General features: G+C 33.1%; 1 protein-coding gene across 1 annotated transcript in view; it reads left to right on the top strand.

Moving 5' to 3' along the window:
- The window catches only part of LOC133202341 (beta-arrestin-1-like), a 31,563-nt gene extending 12,910 nt beyond the window's left edge, over positions 1-18,653 (top strand). The window contains exons 4-13 of the mRNA XM_061338145.1: positions 4,123-4,367; positions 5,419-5,478; positions 9,098-9,165; positions 9,644-9,764; positions 10,431-10,515; positions 14,463-14,541; positions 14,729-14,875; positions 16,482-16,568; positions 17,017-17,124; positions 17,445-18,653. Coding sequence (XP_061194129.1) covers positions 4,123-4,367; positions 5,419-5,478; positions 9,098-9,165; positions 9,644-9,764; positions 10,431-10,515; positions 14,463-14,541; positions 14,729-14,875; positions 16,482-16,568; positions 17,017-17,124; positions 17,445-17,553 — 1,109 coding nt within the window. The 3' untranslated portion in view covers positions 17,554-18,653. The remainder of the gene's footprint in view (positions 1-4,122; positions 4,368-5,418; positions 5,479-9,097; positions 9,166-9,643; positions 9,765-10,430; positions 10,516-14,462; positions 14,542-14,728; positions 14,876-16,481; positions 16,569-17,016; positions 17,125-17,444) is intronic.
- The last annotated feature ends 1,930 nt before the right edge of the window (positions 18,654-20,583 follow it).

The following is a 20,583-nucleotide window of genomic DNA, read 5'->3' on the forward strand; positions in this document are numbered from 1 at the left end:
CACTTTTAAAATAAGCGATTTAAGGTCCTCATTGTTATCTATATTAACGTCATCAGTATTGACGTGGCCAGCAGGACAATAAAGTTGGGAGAAGAACATGAATAGATAATCGGACCACTTTTCCTAGTACAAAGGATATAAAGTTCAAGAAGTATATTTCTTTGCTTGATTGATTGATTCTATGTTGTTTTAAGTATGTTGTTTTACTCAAATAGAGACGTTACCATATACCGGTGAAGGGCTTCACATTTAGACCTTTACTCAGCACTCAGGGCCATTGAGTAGTGAGGGTTCTTTATCGTGCCAACGCCTACCGTGATTCGGGGCTTCTGTTTTTAAGGTCTCATCCGAAGGACCCCGCAACTTTCACTTCAAAGGGCCGAGCGCTTGGCGAAGGAACAGTTGCTATCTATTTTTTATCGACTTAGGCCAGTTGCATACGACCTTCCGATCACGGAGTGAGCGCTCTATCTTTGCTATAGAAAAGGTTATTTGTGCGTAAACAATGTAAATGTTTGTAATCGTATGTAGATAAGAAGATAATCATTAAAATATCTTATGCATTGAAAGAAAATAAATCTTAATTAAATAAAGCACTATCCTATCTTTTTATTTTTACTAAAGTTTTATACAGACTTGCATTTCATATTATCAATCACTAATGAATGTTAATAAAGTTAAATTGTAATGAACTGCAACTTCTTTTTTCATATGAATACTATCGATTTGAAAATCTCTAGCACTAAAGAGGGTTTATTTAGTGCTTATGGACAACGCTAAGTGTTTTCCTAATATATATCTGTATTGACATGTTTTAATGAGTAGCAATAAACGCTAACATTAGGGCATTATCTAGGCAGTTTTATGTGTGGTATGCATTTAATATCTCTGCGAGTATCAGAATTTGTAGCCCCTTTAAGACTGATAATTCCAAGATCAGCTTGAAATTATTCCAATACAACGCTTTGCAATTACTAGCAATAGAACAGATCATAATAGCTAAAAGTATAACATTGTTTACATTAATGCTTATAGGTTTTGCCTTTATTTTATGTATGAGCAATCTTAATCAGGAATTTCCCGGTGATCGTGAGATATTCCCTTCCAGAAAAGAACTTATTTCAAAAGAGCATTTTGTTCTGAGATAAAACACATCTTAAAAATAATTTTCAAAATGATTATATGTTAAAACTGCAATTGGGTATATTATAGCGAGTAATATTAATACGAATTTTATGCTAATATCATTCATTTTAATTCGATATTTTCTGCTTTTATTGACGAAAAATGTTTAACTTGTAATATATAGAAAGTAGTACTTTATGACGGGGTTGTATCGGTTTTGCCAGGAGGTAAATGTCGTGACTCGAAAATACACATTTTGAAGCTGCTTTAAAAACATATATTTGTAACAAAAATCGTTCGCAAAATGCAATTTTTTTTTCTTCTTCTATGTAATGGGACTTGATTAAAAACGCTCCAGCGAAACATTTCTTTAAATATTATTAAACATTTCTTGATATCCTCTGAAAACTTTGTTTTAAATTGTTTCATTGTTCTGTAACACAGTCTAAGATAAGACGTGACTCCACAACGTGACAAAGGGATAAAAGAGGAAAAGCAGGACTATGCTGCGTGTTTTAACGGAATTTTGACAACATATTCCTTGTCAATACGGATTAGGCTCTTTGAGGCTCTGATAAAGTGGAGAGCCAATTATTCTTTAAAACAGAGATTGAGGGTTTTTCAATCAAATGACATTGATTTTTTTCATAAAAAAAGTTTATCACAATGGAAATAAAGATAAGTATAAGAAATTCTGAATTGACGGAAATTAAATAAATATGAAGATCAATATCTAACGTCAATGTGTATTAGGGAATACATAAATACATGCTGAAGGAATAGAATAGATTATGGAAAAGAAATATGTTTTTATACATGGAAATAAATGTCTATTTTTTTTTAATTTTAATTATAAAAACAATATAAGTAAATTGAGGTGCATTTTGAACATAGGATTAATATGAAAAAACTTTATTAACTGTACTAAATACGAAAGCAACATTTGGGACTACGCCTGAAAGTAATTAAACTGAAAACAATTATTAGTTCTTATATTAAATTTTTTTAAGGGCACTTCACTTTTAATTGATTTGGTCACCTTAAATCACATATTTTTATTCTGGTAGTTTTTGTAGGATTTATGACGGTTAGTTGGTGGTTACATTCATAAAGAGTTGATAATGGCAACGTACATGTCGGGTAGTTAATGGCAACGTTTATGACAAGCAGTTAATGGCAACGTTTATGATGGGTAGTTCATGGCAAGGTTAATTACAGGATAGTTAACAGCAAGGTTCATGATGGGTAGTTGAGGGATAGTTCAAAAGTTTAATGACAGGATAGTTAACAGCAAGGTTCATTATGGATAGTTCATGGGTAAGTAATGGCAGGGTCCATGACGGGCAGTTAATGACAAGGTTCATGACGGGCAGGTAATGAAGGTTCATGTATGTTCATTATAGGTTTCAAACGTATGTGTACTGTAAAAAAAACAACCAACCCACGTGTTGTATATTTGCCAGTAGATTTGAATAGTGTAGCTGATGTTTAATATGAAAATTTGTTCAACATATGTTTCAAAGATGTGACGGTGATATACTTGAAATATTTGATAAGCTTACGTTTTTAAAACATTTTAATATAGTTTGCCTGTTTTATATGCCATTGGTTAACACACGTTTCATTTTTATTTTTTATATAAACTAAATTCCCTTTTTAGGAAAATAAGCACGGAGAATTCCTTTTCAAACATAAACGAACACTTTTCGTACATTTAGGGTAGTCCGATCCTCAGGTTCTGAAAATCAGCTTCTAGTATTGGAAAATGCTCACAAAAAGTCTCTGATATCAAAGAGTAACGTGAATTAACTTATGGTATTTCTTCAAAGTTCATCATTATAGTTAATCATATTACATAGGGAAAAATTATCAAATTTCAAATACATTTTCAACGAGCTATGCATTTTCTAATTAAAAATTGATCAACAAATATATTTTAGGATAACAAAATATAGGTATCCAGGCATTTGGAGAGAATTGCATCTTTTTATGCTTATAGAGTATTTTAGTTCTTCTATTTATTTCAATTTTTATATGGTACATAGTGTAAAAAGTTTATGCTATCATTGCTATACATCACAGATCACGTCTAATTTCATATCACGCTAATTAGCATTGGTATCTAATGCTAGATTAAAGGAAATTCGATTTCTCTAAAAATGAATTAATTAATTTCTTTTATGGGGTACAAATGTCAACTTTTTACAAGACTGTTTCTAAGACTTCAAAGAACCTTGAATCATATTGGGATGGATAAAATGAAAATTGTTGCACGAAAAGATCTCAATTACAAGCTTCGTTTTGAGACTTTTTAAATAAAATAATAAATTTAAGAGTTATCCTTCCTGGCTGAGGATCGGATATCCTTAAACGTATATAAATAAATATAGCTTGATCTTCGTATGTACATTTCTCTACATTGAACATTATACAATTATGGACTCTTTCGGTGGTGAATATGGTTTGTTATTCACCAGAAAAATATCAATATTGACCGAGGCGAAGCCGAGGTCAATATTGATATTTTTCTGGTGAATAACAAACCATATTCACCACCGAAAGAGTCCATAATTGTTTTATTATATAGTCCGGATTTGAATAAATAAGACATTGAAGGCTGCATGATGATACCACTTCAATTTACGAACTTCTGTCGTAGAAAAATTAAAAAAATGTTCAGATTACAAATTATAACTTCCGTGTTTTCCTTTTGCTGTTTGTAAGACGTCGTAATGTTTAGAAAATAATCCTGCGATAGGCTTGGCTAATGTTTTTCCTGCTCAGATAAACAGCTGGCCCCGGCCGTTGCAACCATTGTTTACAACGTTGTTTGAGGTTTTGATTGTGACGTCACAATGCCACTGCACGTGCACCGACCCTCCGGTGAATACGGCTTCAAAACCAGTGAATATGTAGTGTTATGAACTGTTTGCATTTGTATAGATCATATAGAGACTATAAATAGACTATACAATAATATATTATAATTACATGTAGATGGCGTAGTTTTAGTGGACCCAGAATGTGTTAAAGACCAGAAGAAGGTATTTGTTCAAGTTCTCGGGGCGTTTCGATACGGCAGAGAAGACCTGGATATCATTGGTCTATCCTTTCGGAAGGATTTATTTATCGCCACCATACAGGTGTATCCGCCAGTTGTGGAACAGCAGAAGCCACTGACGCCATTGCAAGAGCGGTTACTATCCATACTAGGACCCAATGCATATCCTTTCTTCTTCGAGGTAATTAAAATAATGAAGACGTAATGCTGATATCGCATGAAACTGCTTTCTATCATTTTAATCACAATATTTTTTCATGAAATAATTTGCAAAAGACACAGCTGTTCCATACCTTAACATGCAATAAAATTAGGTCCCAATAGTTTAATTAGCCAGACAGTGAAAAGCATCACGTGTTATCTCTTATGGTGATTTGCGTGTTTGATTTATAAAGTCGAGAAATTTATAATAGTTTGTTGTTACATTTATAAGACTGGTTCAAATCATTATTTATGTAAGCTTACAAATTAATGGTGAGTTCTTGGACAAATATTTGTGTGTGCGTATTTTCTTCAGTTATTCTTGGTTCTGCCTGGCCTCAGCTTAAACCTTGCTCATAACCTTTGAAGTAAATACTAGTAGCACTACCATGGATATTGCAAACATAGTTCAAATGTTAACTTTGAGTAAGGGAATGTGTTCTCTGACTCATGGTCTTAGAAAGGTCAAGACAACATGAAATTCTTGTCCGCTCCATAATTTATCTTGTTATAGCGACACATTACCATCTTAGGAACAATGATAGAGATTGCAGTCATAGGATCTGTCATTATCCTAAACTGGAATATTTTGACAGGGCCGAAGTCAAATTTGTCCGGACCACGCTTGGGGTCATTTGAATTTCACAAACAGGTTGTTTTAACTACAACTGAATTCAAATGATATATTGACAAATACACGAAACAAGAGTTTAGTTCGTTACTCCATCTTGACAAATAATTCACCATTTAAGAATTTTTGAATTATATAAAACCAATTACTGAACATCAAAGAAATCATGATGGTTGCTGAAAGTGATTTTTATTTTATGTCCACTTCGAATTAATAGCTGAAGTGATTTTATGTCGTATAGCAATTACCCCAGTAGAACATCAAAACCAGGTAATTTTTCTCAACATGGTTTTCACTTCTAGAAATTATAACTAGGGAGTTGTGTGGTTCCAAGCATTAAAATACCAGATAATAAATTGTATCTTAATAATTGTTTTTACTGATTGTCTTCATTATATAGATTCCCCCAAACACTCCAAGTTCCGTCACGTTACAGCAAACACCTGGAGAGGATGGTAAGGTGAGAGACGTAATATATTTATCACGTGATGCATGTATATCACATGACCTGATATAGGTCTTAAAATATTCGTTTCCCACACTCCGTATTTCGATACTGAGCGTTATCTTATAAGCAAATACCTGTGAGGGCATTTTTGAGCATCTATAAACATGAAAGATCGAGGTAGATTTTCAAAAAAGTTTAAATAATAACATCATGGAAACAACAATCTTCAAATTAGATCTTTTTTAACGGTGCAACGTTGTTGACTAGCATCACTAAAGTTGATGAAAACTGAGGCTTAGGTATTATTGTATTATTCCTCACTTTATGACATAAACCTTATGATGTATATTAGTGTAAAACTATCAAGACATATTAAATTAAACATTCATACCACAAAATACTAATACACTGATAATGTGTACTACAAAATTTTTGTCTTATTCCATTTCTCTTTATTCAAATCCTTGGAGAACAAGTTTTAAAATAGGCATTTTAAATAGGAAAACATTTCATTTAGTACTGAAATTCAAAAACAGTCTTGGTGGAGTGGTTTATTTTTAAATGCATCTGAATAGAGACTCTTTATTTAAATCACACAAAGATAAACGGGAGCGAATTCAAAGTACGGAACATCATAATGAGGTGAAATGTTGCCTGCGAAATCTGGCGTGATAAACAACAATTTTCTTACTTTGATGTATACTACTAGTAATTCGGCGGTCTTTTTCTTGTTTTTCTCTAGACGTAAAATTACTCTCAAATACAGCTACAAGATATAGTTTTCTTAATGCTTGTAGACAAACGACTTGCTACTTTTTTCTGAGAATCATTGTGTAGAATTAAGGAAAAATATATTTATGTATCATCACTCTTCTTTATCTGTCTGGCAGAAATAGTTATGTGAAGGAAGAAGGTCTCTTTGCTCAGTGAATGATATTTTTCTTTTATCATGACAATTTGCTAACACAAAATGGGGTAAAATGAAGCAGTAGTCATTGTAATATATCATTCGTGGCAAATTTTCAGAAGAATAATTGAAGCTGATAATTTCACAAAGAAAAACGCAGTGATTTATTAATTATAGATTATCTCTCGTATTTATGGAGTATTTCCCCATTATACATCGTCGGAGGCCCTAAATTCGTCATTACCCTGAAGTCTTGCCCATTTTATTTTTCCCGAGTATCTGGCAAGATTGTGCCCGCTGTTGCACCAAACATCGTTAAAAAGTAGCTTCTGTTCAACGTATATAGTTTATGATTACAGTAAGAATATTTTCTAGAAAAAAAAATCTAAGATCAAAATTTATTTGGATAAGAATGCTCAAATTTGTACGTGGAGATATGGAGATTTCTTTTAGTATCAGAAAAACATTATTACTCTGAACTCATATTGATTGCTATGAGATATTCAATTCGCAAACAAAGCCATTTCTATCCTTATGATGTTGGAGATGATATCCGTTTACATGTTCAGACGTTGAAATACATTCAAAAAAATTATTTGTGCAAACTGCCATGAGCTCAAAAACGTACAATGCCTCATTCACTTTCATATCATCAAAAAAAAGTTCATTATGGTTCTCAAAACATTCTTATTCTCAAATCGTCGCAATAAATGCCGGATCCTACTTGATCAATCAATCAAATAAAAATGAAATAGCAATAAAAATAGTATAGACGTCTTCATACATGTATGAAATGAATATTGACAAAAGGTTTTATGATTTATAAGACCATTTCGTTTATGCTGTACTTTTAAAAGTCCATATGTATGCAACCTCCCCGTTCAGTCGCTAAATATTTGACTTAAACCTCAATGATATTTTTAATATTTAGATTTTTCCAACAGGTCAAAAAAAAAATCATAAAATATTTTTTTAAAAAAGCAACCACAATGTGAATAGAAAAAATGAAGAAAAAAAACTTTCATATTTTTTTTAAAATGATGGTTAAAAAAAAATTCTTTATTTAAGATGAATACAGAGTAAAACTTCTCTAATGTATGTCTCAGTTATGTATTAATGAACAAGGACTGAGCAAACCACCAGTTTCCAAGACGTTTAAAATCAGGTCGTTTTCTGACCTATTTCAGCAGATGTATATTGTTAGTAATAGAATCTTAAAGTGCTTCTCTCTCTCACTATTGTAGAGTAAACACATCATTACTTTCGCTCTTGCACTATCGATTATTGCAAATTACACTCTGAAAGTTTACAAAAAAAGAAACATCTTTGACAGAAAATTCAGCAAAACCCATTGAGTCTAGTAAATGCAAGTTTCAGATGTTTCCTCCAATAAATCTTTTCTGGTATGAAAATAACTAAAGATCTCTACAGGGATTTTTTTTAAATTAAATTTTTTAATGTTGTTTGACTTCCAATATCTCCATGGAAAATGACAAACCTGTTTCTTTGCGAGCACGAAACTATCCAAAAACAGTGAATCTGATTGCTGATTGAAGAACTTAAAGCAAGAACTCCCATGGTATCTGTTAAGCTAATTTTCAGTCACGATCCTAAACTTACAATGAACTTGACATTGTTTCAGAAAGAAGTTAACATAAAATAAAAACACGAAGCTATGTGTAACAGAGGTATAACAGATTCCAAAAAAAATATCTACTCTGACAATTTCATTTTCTATTTAGGTTCACTTGAGCCACTCAGGCGACCTATTGCTATCTGATTTTTGTCCGTCATCGTTCGTCGACAATAAACCTTTTAGAAATTTCAGCTTTTTCTCTGGATAGGCTGAACCAATTTCAACAACTTTTGGTGTATAGCATCTATAGGTGAGGGGAATTATATTTAAATTCCATGGTCTCTCTGCCTCCCTGGGGCCTGCAGGGTGGGACCAAAACAATAAAAGCTATTGTAAACTACAAACTTATCTTGCTTTACTCTTAACCAAGCCGTCAAATAGTTGACAGGATTATAAGAAGCAATAAGTCCTTAAACTTTGAAATTTATTTGCCCTGGGTTCAGAATCATGAGTAGGGCTAAGTTAGCTCAAGTTTCTTTTTTTGTTTGTTTGTTGATTTACGTCTCTCTCGAGAATTTTTCACTCATATGGAGACGCCACCACTTGCCGGTGGAGGGCTGCAAATTTTGACCTATTGTTAGTAATAGAAACTTTATTTTACCGTATTTTAATTCCTAGATATCGAGCTAAAAACTTTTTCTGTACTTCTGGACATCTAGTAGGCATACTGTTCTGGACATCTAGCTGGCATTTAGTCTGTTTGCATAATCCCTCCACCAAAAATGTAAAAGAGATAGGTCCATGGTTCAGACTTTTGGGTGTGGAGAAATTGGTTAAATATGAAATAAAACTTTTAAATATTTTTCACTCATTAACATCTAACAGGCAAACTAGACGCAAAATATTTCTATTTACATAAATACATTGAATACTTACCCTTTTACAAATATAGTAAAATCAATTGCCCCCTGAGTCCAGGGTCCAGGCCTCAGGTTGGGTTACATAAAAGACATGATCTATCCTTTCATTGTCAAATTAAAAGCATTTGAAACTATTGCACCTATATATCACATAATTTAATATAAGTAAAGATGAGGAAGGTGTTGATTTTGCTTTAAAATGCTTCATTAATGTCTCTTCTAATCTAGCCGTGTGGTGTTGACTACCAATTGAAAACACACCTTGCAGAAAGCCTGGATGACAAACCAGAAAGACTGTGAGTAATGAAATAAGATATTGTAAATTATGGTGTCTTTAGTGGAGGTACTGTAAACCAACTTTAATTCGGGAGCGAAAAAATCTGCGACTTTTTATCATGTGTATCTCTGCCAAATATTTTTTTCATTATGTATTCATGTGGAATATTTCATGAAAAGCGATCCTTGGGTGTGAATAAATTGAAAATTAATCGTCGCAGATAGATTTCAAACTGCTAAATGCGAATGAAAATTGTCGTTGATAATAGATGGTTTAAGGTATCGTAAAAACAAATTCATTAACATGATGAGTTTTCATCTTGTATTTTTGTATATACCTCCTACCAGTTAATTCACAACTCCAAAGTTAAAAATATTTCCTCTTTTCTCCCGTTAAATATTTTATAACATATTTGTCACTTGTTTTCTTATTTCAAGAGTGACCATGTACAAAATATTCCAGATTCATATGTTAATATATTGTAAAACAATTTTAAGAACGACAGTAAGGATGGCCATACGTAAACTGACCTACGCTCCTAGCGATGTAAGAGCCCCTCCACCGAAGGCTGAACTTAACAAAAATGGGATCAAGCTGGAGGCCTCGTTGTTGAAGGAAGTAAGTACTTTTTTAAATTACAAATCATATAAATTCTCTCTTTATAATGACTGAAGCAATTCTAGATATTTACAAGCACGGAATTGTGTTGGTAAACTATTTTTAGGAATTCTTATGGCTGTATACCACTAATAGTACTGAAACATATATATTTTGTTTTTGTTAAAAGCATCGAAAATGACCATTTTTTTTACAAAAAATGTACAATATTTCAGTGTAGTCAGACAAAATTTCAAAAGCACGAGAACAGTAATAGTTACTTTAAGCTAATATGAAAGATAATTAAGCTTGATACACAAGAAATATTTAACCATTTTTGCATGGTAAACAGAGTTAAGAACGACTTGAAGCCTGTCAAGGGCCCTCCAACCACTGTAATATGAAAAGAACTAGTAGTTCTGGTCCCAGGATCACGAAACAGACTTAGACTTAAGTCAATTTTTCAATCGCTTGCAAAATGTTTATTAATAACTAATTTAATCTCTAAATTTGCAGATAACAACAATTTTGTAAAGCAATATTGAAAAACATTTTGACTTTATACTACTTGACCCCTACAAAAATTTAGTGTAACATAAAGATTTTGACTTAAGCTTAAGATGTTTCATGATCCTGGGCCCTGAAGTCGTATAACTGAGGTGTATTTTTTTGGTTTATCTTTTTCAGAAATACTACCACGGAGAAAGTGTTGACGTACATATCACGATAGACAATACTTCAAATAAAACCATCAAAAAGATCAAACTGTCTGGTAATGTCTTTTTCTCCTGGAAATATGGCCCTCTGCAAAGAGCTATAAACCCTATATCTGATACATCAATAGGTTTGGTAAATTTTCCTCTTCAGAAAGATTTGTAGAAAATTTTGCCCCGAATGGTATTTTAATGTGTTGAACGTGTTTGAATTTAATTTTCATGTTTATTTTCTATCAGAAAATTTTATTCATTACCAAAAAAACAAAACAAAAACAAAAACAACAACAACAACAACAACAACAACAAAACAATATAATGAATAAAATTAAAAACAAACAAACAAAAAACCTAAATAACCCAAATAAAAAACAAAAAGCAGCAACAAGAGAGAGAGAGAGAGAGAGAGAGAGAGAGGAACAAAATAGGAAACAACAAAAAACATATGTATCCGGCTACCTTGGATATCCCTTCTTATTAGCTCACCTGAGCTGAAAGCTCAAGTGAGCTTTTCTGATCACCCGTTGTCCGTCGTCCGTCCGTCCGTCTGTCCGTCTGTCCGTCCGTCCGTCTGTAAACTTTTCACATTTTCAACTTCTTCTCAAGAACCACTGGGCCAATTTTAACCAAACTTGGTACAAAGTATCCTTGGGGGAAGGGGAGTTTAAATTGTTAAAATAAAGGGCCAAGTCCCCTTACAAGGGGAGATAATCAAGAAAAGACAAAAATAGGGTGGGGTCATTAAAAAATCTTCTTCTCAAGAACCACTGGGCCAGAAAAGCTGAAACTTATGTGGAAGCATCCTGGGATAGTGTAGATTCTAAATTGTAAAAATCATGACCCCCGGGGGTAGGGCGGGGCCACAATAGGGAATCCAAGTTTTACATTGAAATATATAGGAAAAATCTTTAAAAATCTTCTTCTCAAGAACCACTGAGCCAGAAAGGCTGAAACTTATGTGGAAGCATCCTGGGGTAGTGTAGATTCTAAATTGTAAAAATCATGACCCCCGGGGGTAGGGCGGGGCCACAAAAGGGAATCCAAGTTTTACATTGAAATATATAGGAAAAATCTTTAAAAATCTTCTTCTCAAGAACCACTGAGCCAGAAAAGCTGAAACTTATGTGGAAGCATCCTGGGGTAGTGTAGATTCTAAATTGTAAAAATCATGACCCCCGGGGGTAGGGCGGGGCCACAATAGGGAATTCAAGTTTTACATTGAAATATATAGGAAAAATCTTTAAAAATCTTCTTCTCAAGAACCACTGAGCCAAAAAACCTGAAACTTATGTGGAAGCATCCTGGGGTAGTGTAGATTCTAAATTGTTCAAATCATGACCCCCGGGGGTAGGGCGGGGCCACAATAGGAAATACAAGTTTTACATTGAAATATATAGGAAAAATCTTTAAAAAATCTTCTTCTCAAGAACCACTGAGCCAGAAAAGCTGAAACTTATGTGGAAGCATCCTGGGGTAGTGTAGATTCTAAATTGTTCAAATCATGACCCCTGGGGGTAGGGCGGGGCCACAATAGGGAATTCAAGTTTTACATTGAAATATATAGGAAAAATCTTTAAAAATCTTCTTCTCAAGAACCACTGAGCCAGAAAAGCTGAAACTTATGTGGAAGCATCCTGGGGTAGTGTAGATTCTAAATTGTAAAAATCATGACCCCCGGGGGTAGGGCGGGGCCACAATAGGAAATACAAGTTTTACATTGAAATATATAGGAAAAATCTTTAAAAATCTTCTTCTCAAGAACCACTGAGCCAGAAAAGCTGAAACTTATGTGGAAGCATCCTGGGGTAGTGTAGATTCTAAATTGTTCAAATCATGACCCCCGGGGGTAGGGCGGGGCCACAATAGGAAATACAAGTTTTACATTGAAATATATAGGGAAAATCTTTAAAAATCTTCTCAAGAACCACTGAGCCAGAAAAGCTGAAACTTATGTGGAAGCATCCTGGGGTAGTGTAGATTCTAAATTGTTCAAATCATGACCCCCGGGGGTAGGGCAGGGCCACAATAGGGAATCCAAGTTTAACATTGAAATATATATAGGAAAAATCTTCTTCTCAAGAACCACTGAGCCAGAAAAGCTGAAACTTATGTGGAAGCATCCTCAAGTAGTGTACACTCTAAATTGTTCAAATCATGACCCAGGGGATAGGGCGGGGCCACAATAGGGGGAATCCCAAGTTTTACATTGAAATATATAGGAAAAATCTTTAAAAATCTTCTCAAGAACCACTGGACCAGAAAAACTGAAACTTATGTGGAAGCATCCAGGGGTAGTGTAGATTCTAAATTGTTCAAATCATGGCCCCTGGGGGGAGGGTGGGGCCACAATAGGTATTACAAGGGGGGAAGTCTGGTAATGAACAGCATGGCCAAAGTTACTCAGGTGAGCGATGTGGCCCATGGGCCTCTTGTTTCCTATCTAAGCCTTTTGTTACTCCACTCGTCATAGTTGATTGACTACATGTTAACATGCATGATAACAAAGCAAAATACAAAGAAAGCAATGCAAGATAGCGGGAAAAAACCCCCAAAATGAATGTGGTGTTTGCATGTCTTATATTTTCTGTATCAATTGTCTTTATTTTGATCCCCATTCAATGTATGCTTTAAGAATTAAAGAATTGTTCGATAAAGCAAGTTACTTGTGCGTGCAGCTTTATTTCTCTCGCCACGAACAATTTTTTTTGTCAAACAGATAACATAAGAGCATTGATTAATGAAAGTGCCAAAAATGTTTCAAATCCTTAAAGTACAGAGATATAATAAATGTTATTTATGGCTCTGCTAGTAGTCCAAAGGTCTGAGTCACCTTCAACGTTTTGGAGAAAAATATAGTTTTATTTGAAAAGTAAAAATATACAAAAAATCCTTTCGTTCTTGGATAAAAACATGAACTAACACAAAACAAAACTACTTGAGTATTTTGAAAATGTATTCATACGATACATTATGTAGGATTGTTGTTTAAATTTTAGATAATTTGATTCAATTCCTCGCATAAGGGAAACTTTTAAAGCAAGAATTCCTTATGTGCTCAGCATTAGCATACACAAAGGATAGAGAAAATACAAGAAAGCATAGTGAATATAAAAATACGAGCAGGAATCTATCCCAAAACAGTGAATCTGATTGCTGTATGAGGAACTTAAAGCAAGAACTCCCATGGAACTAATTTCAGTCATGATTCTGATCTTGCTTGAACTTGAAATTTTTTCAGAAAGAGGTCAACATAAAACGAACGAAGCTAATATATGAAACAGAGGTGAAACAGCTAAAAATTATCAATTCTGAAATTTCCATATTGAAGGTTCACCTGAGTCACCCAGGGGCTCTATTGTTATCTGTTTTCATCGTGCGTCGGTGATAACCTTCTGAACATTTTCTAAGCTTTTTCTCTGGAATCGCTGAAGCCTTTTCTGATATTAAGCATTTATTGTGAGTGGAGTCCTTTACCAATGATGTAAAATTCATAACCTTAGTTGCTTGGTTCAGGCTCTAGGGTGGGGCTAAGTGGGCTTAGTTGTTCTTATACTAAAAATGTATTGCATCTTTAAAAATTATCTTTACACTCGTGGACATCGTAGGGGCAATATGCATGATCACAATGAACAATAAGTCTTTTACCAAAACTGTAAAATTTATGACCTCTTGGTTATAGTCTTAGGGTGGAGTAAACTTTATCATGTTTCGAAAAATGCACTATATATTTTTTAAAACACTGACTCCTAGATATGAAGCCCCCCCCCCCCCCCAAAAAAAAAACAAAAAAAACAACTGTTAGCATGAATATGGGCCCTCAGTCAAGATCAACTTTCATTTATATAACAGATGCCTTCATTTCAATCAAGTCAAGATGCATACAAACTTACTCTATATTTTTTCACGATTTATATACTGCTGCATCTTCTCTAGTGCTTCACTTTTTTCTTATTTGGTCTAAAGTTTTTTGAATTTACTTTAATAACGTCATTTATTATTCTTTCAGTTGTGCAAAAGACCATGGTAACCCTACATGTATTGTGTGAAGAAGAACAAGAACTAAAAATCCCGGACCAAAACTTTCAGTAAGTGCAGGAATTTCATCAAAACACCTCAAATCATAATTTCATTATTAAACACTTCAATTCTATGGATTATTTTTCCTTATGTTCGTCCTTTGAAATATTTGAAAAAAATCTTGTGTAGATCAAATTATTTGCAGAGCCGTTTACAAATTTTGTTGCACTTATGGTTTGTACTTTCGGTTTCCAGAGAAGGATTCCCTATCAGGGCTGGTCAGACGGGATTTTGTAGGATGTACCATCTCACACCATTAATAGAGAACAATAGAGACAAGAGAGGCCTAGCCCTGGACGGCAAACTGAAGCACGAAGATACAAACCTAGCGTGCTCAACTAAGTTAGTTTAACCACTAAATAGTGTTTTTGTCCTGTTCACAACTCGTTTTGTTTACCGGATTTATGAGGTTGATCAATGTTTGTTATCTTCACATTTACATTTTAACCACTATATACATGTAGTCTAAACGCCTAGCTCATGGACTGATTGGTTTACAATGTTTACATTGTTGGGAGCACTGAAAATTTACTTTTTAACCGATAGACATGTTTCATGCCATTTTGTAAAAAAGAGTAGAACTTAAGCAAAAAATTCTACATGTCTTCTTTTTAATAAAGGGCTTACTATGCCACAAAACTATTTAAAGGCAGAGATTTTGAGCACCGCCTTCAAAAGAAACCTGGTCTGTGAACCTCCGTCAATCAAGTGCATTAAAGTCCATCATTGGTGCTAGAATTTGATTGACATTTACTTACTAGTCCCTGTGTATACCCTGTACACCTTGTTGGCACTCGTGGTGACCTTCACATTAACTTTTGGTCCTTTGATATTTACAGCACATGGTATAAAGAAGCTGTATTACTATTAGAAATTTTTAGCTTGATATTAACCTTTAGTATTTGAAATAATTATAGTTTTCTTCATGAAAATATATCAAACTTTGGTATAATAGTTATTTTTTAAAACTAAATTTTGATTTACAGTATAATCGATTCGGTATTCAAACTTGAATTGAGAGAACATATTAATTTGGATATGCTAAACATAAAGTGGAAATGTCATGCAATTAAATCTAAAATTATTCAAAAATGTTTATAATCATGATTACATAGTTATTTTGCTTCATAATTCAGATAAGACTTTATATGCACAATTCTCTTTGAGCATGTTTAGACATGGTGACAAAAGTTAGGATATACCTATATTTAAAAAAATGCAGGTAATACAGCTCTATTTTCATATTTTATAGATGGGATCCCAGATATGAATGTATAAAGTCTGATTCAGTACCTATTTCTCCTGTACACATTTCTGAGGGATTTTTTCTTCTATGTACATACACAACAATTCACGAAATTCTCTCAACATGGGGCTTGTTACTGGAATATTGTTTTTTATTTTTTTTGAATTAACACAAATACTACATGTAGCATCTAAAACTCTTTCTTGTTTTATTATGTCTCAACTCAGGTAAAGTTTGACTTCTTGGGTATTTTATTGTGTATTAAATCACTTCCTGTGTATAGGTATTAGGAGACTAATGACCATAGGTAGACTGCTAGCTCTCATGATATTCATTCCTGTACAAAATAAGCCCCTCCCTCACCTGGAATTTACCACCCGGTAAAAATCTCTGCCTATATGAAAAAAAAAAAACAAACATCATATCCGCAAGCACTAAAATATATACGTTTAATCAACCACTAATCTTTTTACTTTTATTCTTAAATTCAATTTGTGATTTTTTTATTGTATGTGTATATTCCGAGAAATAATTTGTTAAAATATTCTGTGTCATTTACAATGAATGACTACGTGTCATTCTGTCATAGTGGTGTGGACTAATGTTTTTATTTCCAATCGTTAAAGTACAATTAAAGCGTTCGTAGAGGGGAAATTAGCCCCCCCCCTCCCCCCGTAATACCAGAATCTTGTATACTTACAGGATGTCAGAGAATCTGCAGAAGGAGAATTCTGGGATTATTGTGGCCTACAAGGTTGTCATCAAGCTTGTTCTGGGATTTGGCTCTTCGTAAGTTTTAATGGATATTACTTTGATGAGATCCATATTAGTGGAAAATTCTCAACAGGGACGTTAAACAACAACTTTGCGACAATTCGGAATTCTTAGACTATATTAACCTTCCGAAGAGAGATAACTCTGATATATCACTCTTTTCCCTGATTTTGTTTTTGATATTTTGACATTTGATTTCTTTCAGGCATTAACATCTTACAATTGATCCAGAATGCAATTTTCTTAAATTGATTTGTTTCAAATTTTCTCGTATGGTAAACTACATTTGATTGAACTTTAATTTTTATCTTGAACTTCAGTCAGAAAATTGTCAAACATTATCTTTTAAAAATATTAGAAGAGAGTAGCTGTGCTTTGAAACTAGACAAAAAAATGACATTATAGTAGTTTAGTTACATTGAAATAATCATAAAGGAAAATAACTTGTTTGTAATTGTTTCAGTGACGTAGTTTTAGAGCTGCCTTTCACATTGACCCACCCAATTCCAGATCATCCCTCTAGAACAAGTAGCTTCCGAAGTTCTGTGGCAGACGATACACTTATTCCTAGGTAGAACTGTCTATAGAATAAAGAATTTCTTATTTTTCACATTTTGGTCAAGAAATACATACATGCATTTGAATAAAATCATTTCTTTTGTCAGGATTCTGCTTCAAGATTTTATCTTACGAAAATGTCCATTTCGTAGTTTTATCGATATTTTTTCTTTAAGCTTTGTCCTTTATTATAAATTTTTACATCAATTGAAAGGTGATCCAAAGTTCAAGTTGAAATTATCAAAGATAAAGGCAATGATGTATCTTTTCTGCAATGTAGCTCACATTCAGAGAGTGATATGCTTGATGTTTTTAAATTATTTTTTATTATAGTGAAGACATGATGGAGGACGATTTAGTGTTTCAGGAGTTTAACAGGGCACCAATCGCCGAGCCTGAGAATTTTAAGGATACAGTTCCCCAAGAGAATAGCGATGAATAAAGATACAATTATCGACGACATTCACCAAGAAAAGAATGATGAATAAATATATGATTATCGACAACATTCACTGACATTCGGAATTCTCCTTGTCTGTCTGCTATATTTGTTGTATTTAACAGTAAAATTATGAACCATTGTCAAAATATTTTGCAGAATGTAGTTGTGCTCTGTTTTTTGATTTTCTGCAATCATCAATTAGAAAAATACTGTGAATAATGAGACAACATATCAACATGTTTTTCTATTTTCCTCTCCTCAGTTATTTCCAAAAACAACAGCTTCTAGCTAGGGTTTCTCCATCCTCATGGGAAAACATAGGGTTTTTAATTTTTTTTGTGTGCAAAATCTTTCATTTATATAACTTCATCCCGATAGAAATACATGAAATATGGAGATAACGAACAGTATTCAAAGTCAAAGTCTATTACAACAATACAAATCGGGAGCAGAGCAAATACGGACCTCTAAAAACATCAGAGGTGAGATCAGGTACCATCAGGAGTGAGCATCCGCCGTGTGCTCCTTGTCATGATCGGGAAATAACGGAAAAATCCGTCGACAATTCAGTGTGTAAATAATGGCCTAACAATTGATATGAAAAACGTCAGTCAGCATATGACTTAATGATAGATTGTTTTTGCTGACAAGGTCATTGTATCGACCATAGAACTTACGAAATGATGACTTTGATATTCTTGTTTCGTCAACTTGTTTGTCAATAACTTACCTCGTTTTAGAAATTGTTCATACGTAGAGCATGCTCTCTCGTATCGAATCAACCGAGAGATATACATGTCATATGCAGGTGATAAGGGTAAAAGTTAAAGTCATCACGTTTATCATAAAGTTTTGTTGTTAAATTACCATTAACGTCTTTTTTCTAGTAAAATATCCAAATATGAAACAGATGTGTCAGACTCTGTGGTATCTTTTATTTAAATCTCACTGGGATATATCGTGTCGACATATAAATGGAAATAACTATTGTTAATTGATAATGCATCTTTTGGAGGAATGTTTTTCAATTAGTGAAAAAAAAATGGTTTTGTAAAAGAAATAGATTTTTAAAAAATTCTGTACTTAATCAATTATTTTATTTTTTAAAAGTGCTGCAAAAGGTAATAACTCACTCTTTTTATTTCTTAATTAAAAAAAATTAAACCAGAGTTTCCTGATATCAATAACTTATAGATATTTTTGAAGTAAAGATTACTTGAAACTTTAAATGTTAAGATTATGCCATTTGAACAATTTTTTTTAAATTCTTCTTTTTACCAAAATTGTTTTTTTTTTATGTTTCATGTACTTCTGTTAATTTATTTCAGACATCTTTAAAAAGGTGGCAACCTTAACATTTTCTCTAATCATTATTACAATGAACTATATTAAGAGAAATTGGTACAGTTTTTCTACTTTGGATCATTAAAAATGTGAGGATGGAGGCATCGTAGTGGTTTGATTTTAGTTCTTGATGTAAAGATTGTAATTTTGCTACAATGGAGTCATATATATGTACTTACTTCATCATTGTTCTTCAAGGGTTTCCAGACTAATTTTCCAAACTTAAGCCGTCTTTTGTTCTCTAAAATCTTTGTTACTTATATACAACTATAGTAATTCATATATTTTTGACCATTAGTAATAAAAATAAAATGAACAAATAGGTCCTAAATTGTTTTGTTTATTATTTCAAACAAAGAACTGATTTTAACCAACAAAGATTAACAATTAATGTTAACAGGTGAATTGTTCCTTTGTTAGCAAACTTATGATGCAGAATTTATTCAAAAACTTCTATTTGTGTTTGGTAGAAAATGCATGATGATTTTTTTTAAATTTATTGAAAAGCTGTTCAAGGCAATGGAGATAATTTCATGGTGATCTAATTTTCGTATGACTTCACAATTTGTCAAGATTTTTCAACCTTTTAAAAAAAATGATACGACCAAAAAAACTGCAATTAATGAAACTGACACTTTGATTTCTTACAGTAACCATTAAAAAGTGTTTTTATATATTCATGATACACATAAATATTCTTTTTTGTTTGCAAGCATTAATTTGTGTTTATTAATTCTTTTTTCCTTGTTTTGTACTGTTTTTAATATGGTAGGGCTAATGTCTGTTAAAAATTATCGAAGAAATACAAATTAAACCAAGTAATGGTTATAAGACCTGATAGGTCTTTGTAAGTTAACTGTTTAGGTTGTTGTTAAAGACGACAATGCTTTTTGGGAAAAAAGGTACAGTTGTATAATCTATCGTTAGGTCGATTGTTGACGGAAGTCTTTCATTCAAATTGTTAGGCCATTATTTTCACATTGAATTGTCTACGGATTTTTTCCGTTTACCCGATCATGAAATACGGCACATGGCGTTTTGACAGGACGACAGGGAATGCTCACTCCTCCATGACACCTTATCCCACATTTATGCTCTAAATTCACCAGTTCAACCGAACATAAATTATTTATAAAATAAAACTCAAAACTCTTTTATATAGGATGAGCTCGCATGCGCGAGTGCAACAGACTTTAATGAAGTGCATACAGTATACAAGGCAGTCTTTAGTTTGACCTTTTATCCATATCATTCTACAAAAGAAAAAGACTCAAATAAAGCAACAACATCAAAACGAACAAAACATGTACGAAATATCGGTACTGGAAGGGGTGGGGTGGGGGATTAGTCTGTTGCAACGTAGCAGCGAACTTCGAATGACTTGAAACACCCGAAAATCTACCTTATACGTGACTGAATCATGCGTAGCAAGGATTCAACCTATTCACCCTTAAACAAAATGAACAACCAATCGATCTCCTTTACCGATAGACCATCTCTGCATACATAGCAAACACACGTGTTTTCCCGTAACTTTTATCAATATATCTGTTTTCAGAGGACCTTGTTTGCTATGCTTACAATCTGTATTGTTTCATAGGACTTTTGAGCCTGATTACTGTTTGGTATCTCCATATTTCATGATAACACGTTGCCAATGCTACAAGTATCCACGTGCTTATAAAT

The sequence above is a fragment of the Saccostrea echinata genome, unplaced genomic scaffold (assembly GCF_033153115.1).
Source record: "Saccostrea echinata isolate AGI-Se365-2 ecotype Australia unplaced genomic scaffold, CSIRO_AGI_Sech_v1 ptg000047l, whole genome shotgun sequence".
NCBI classification, from domain to species: domain Eukaryota; kingdom Metazoa; phylum Mollusca; class Bivalvia; order Ostreida; family Ostreidae; genus Saccostrea; species Saccostrea echinata.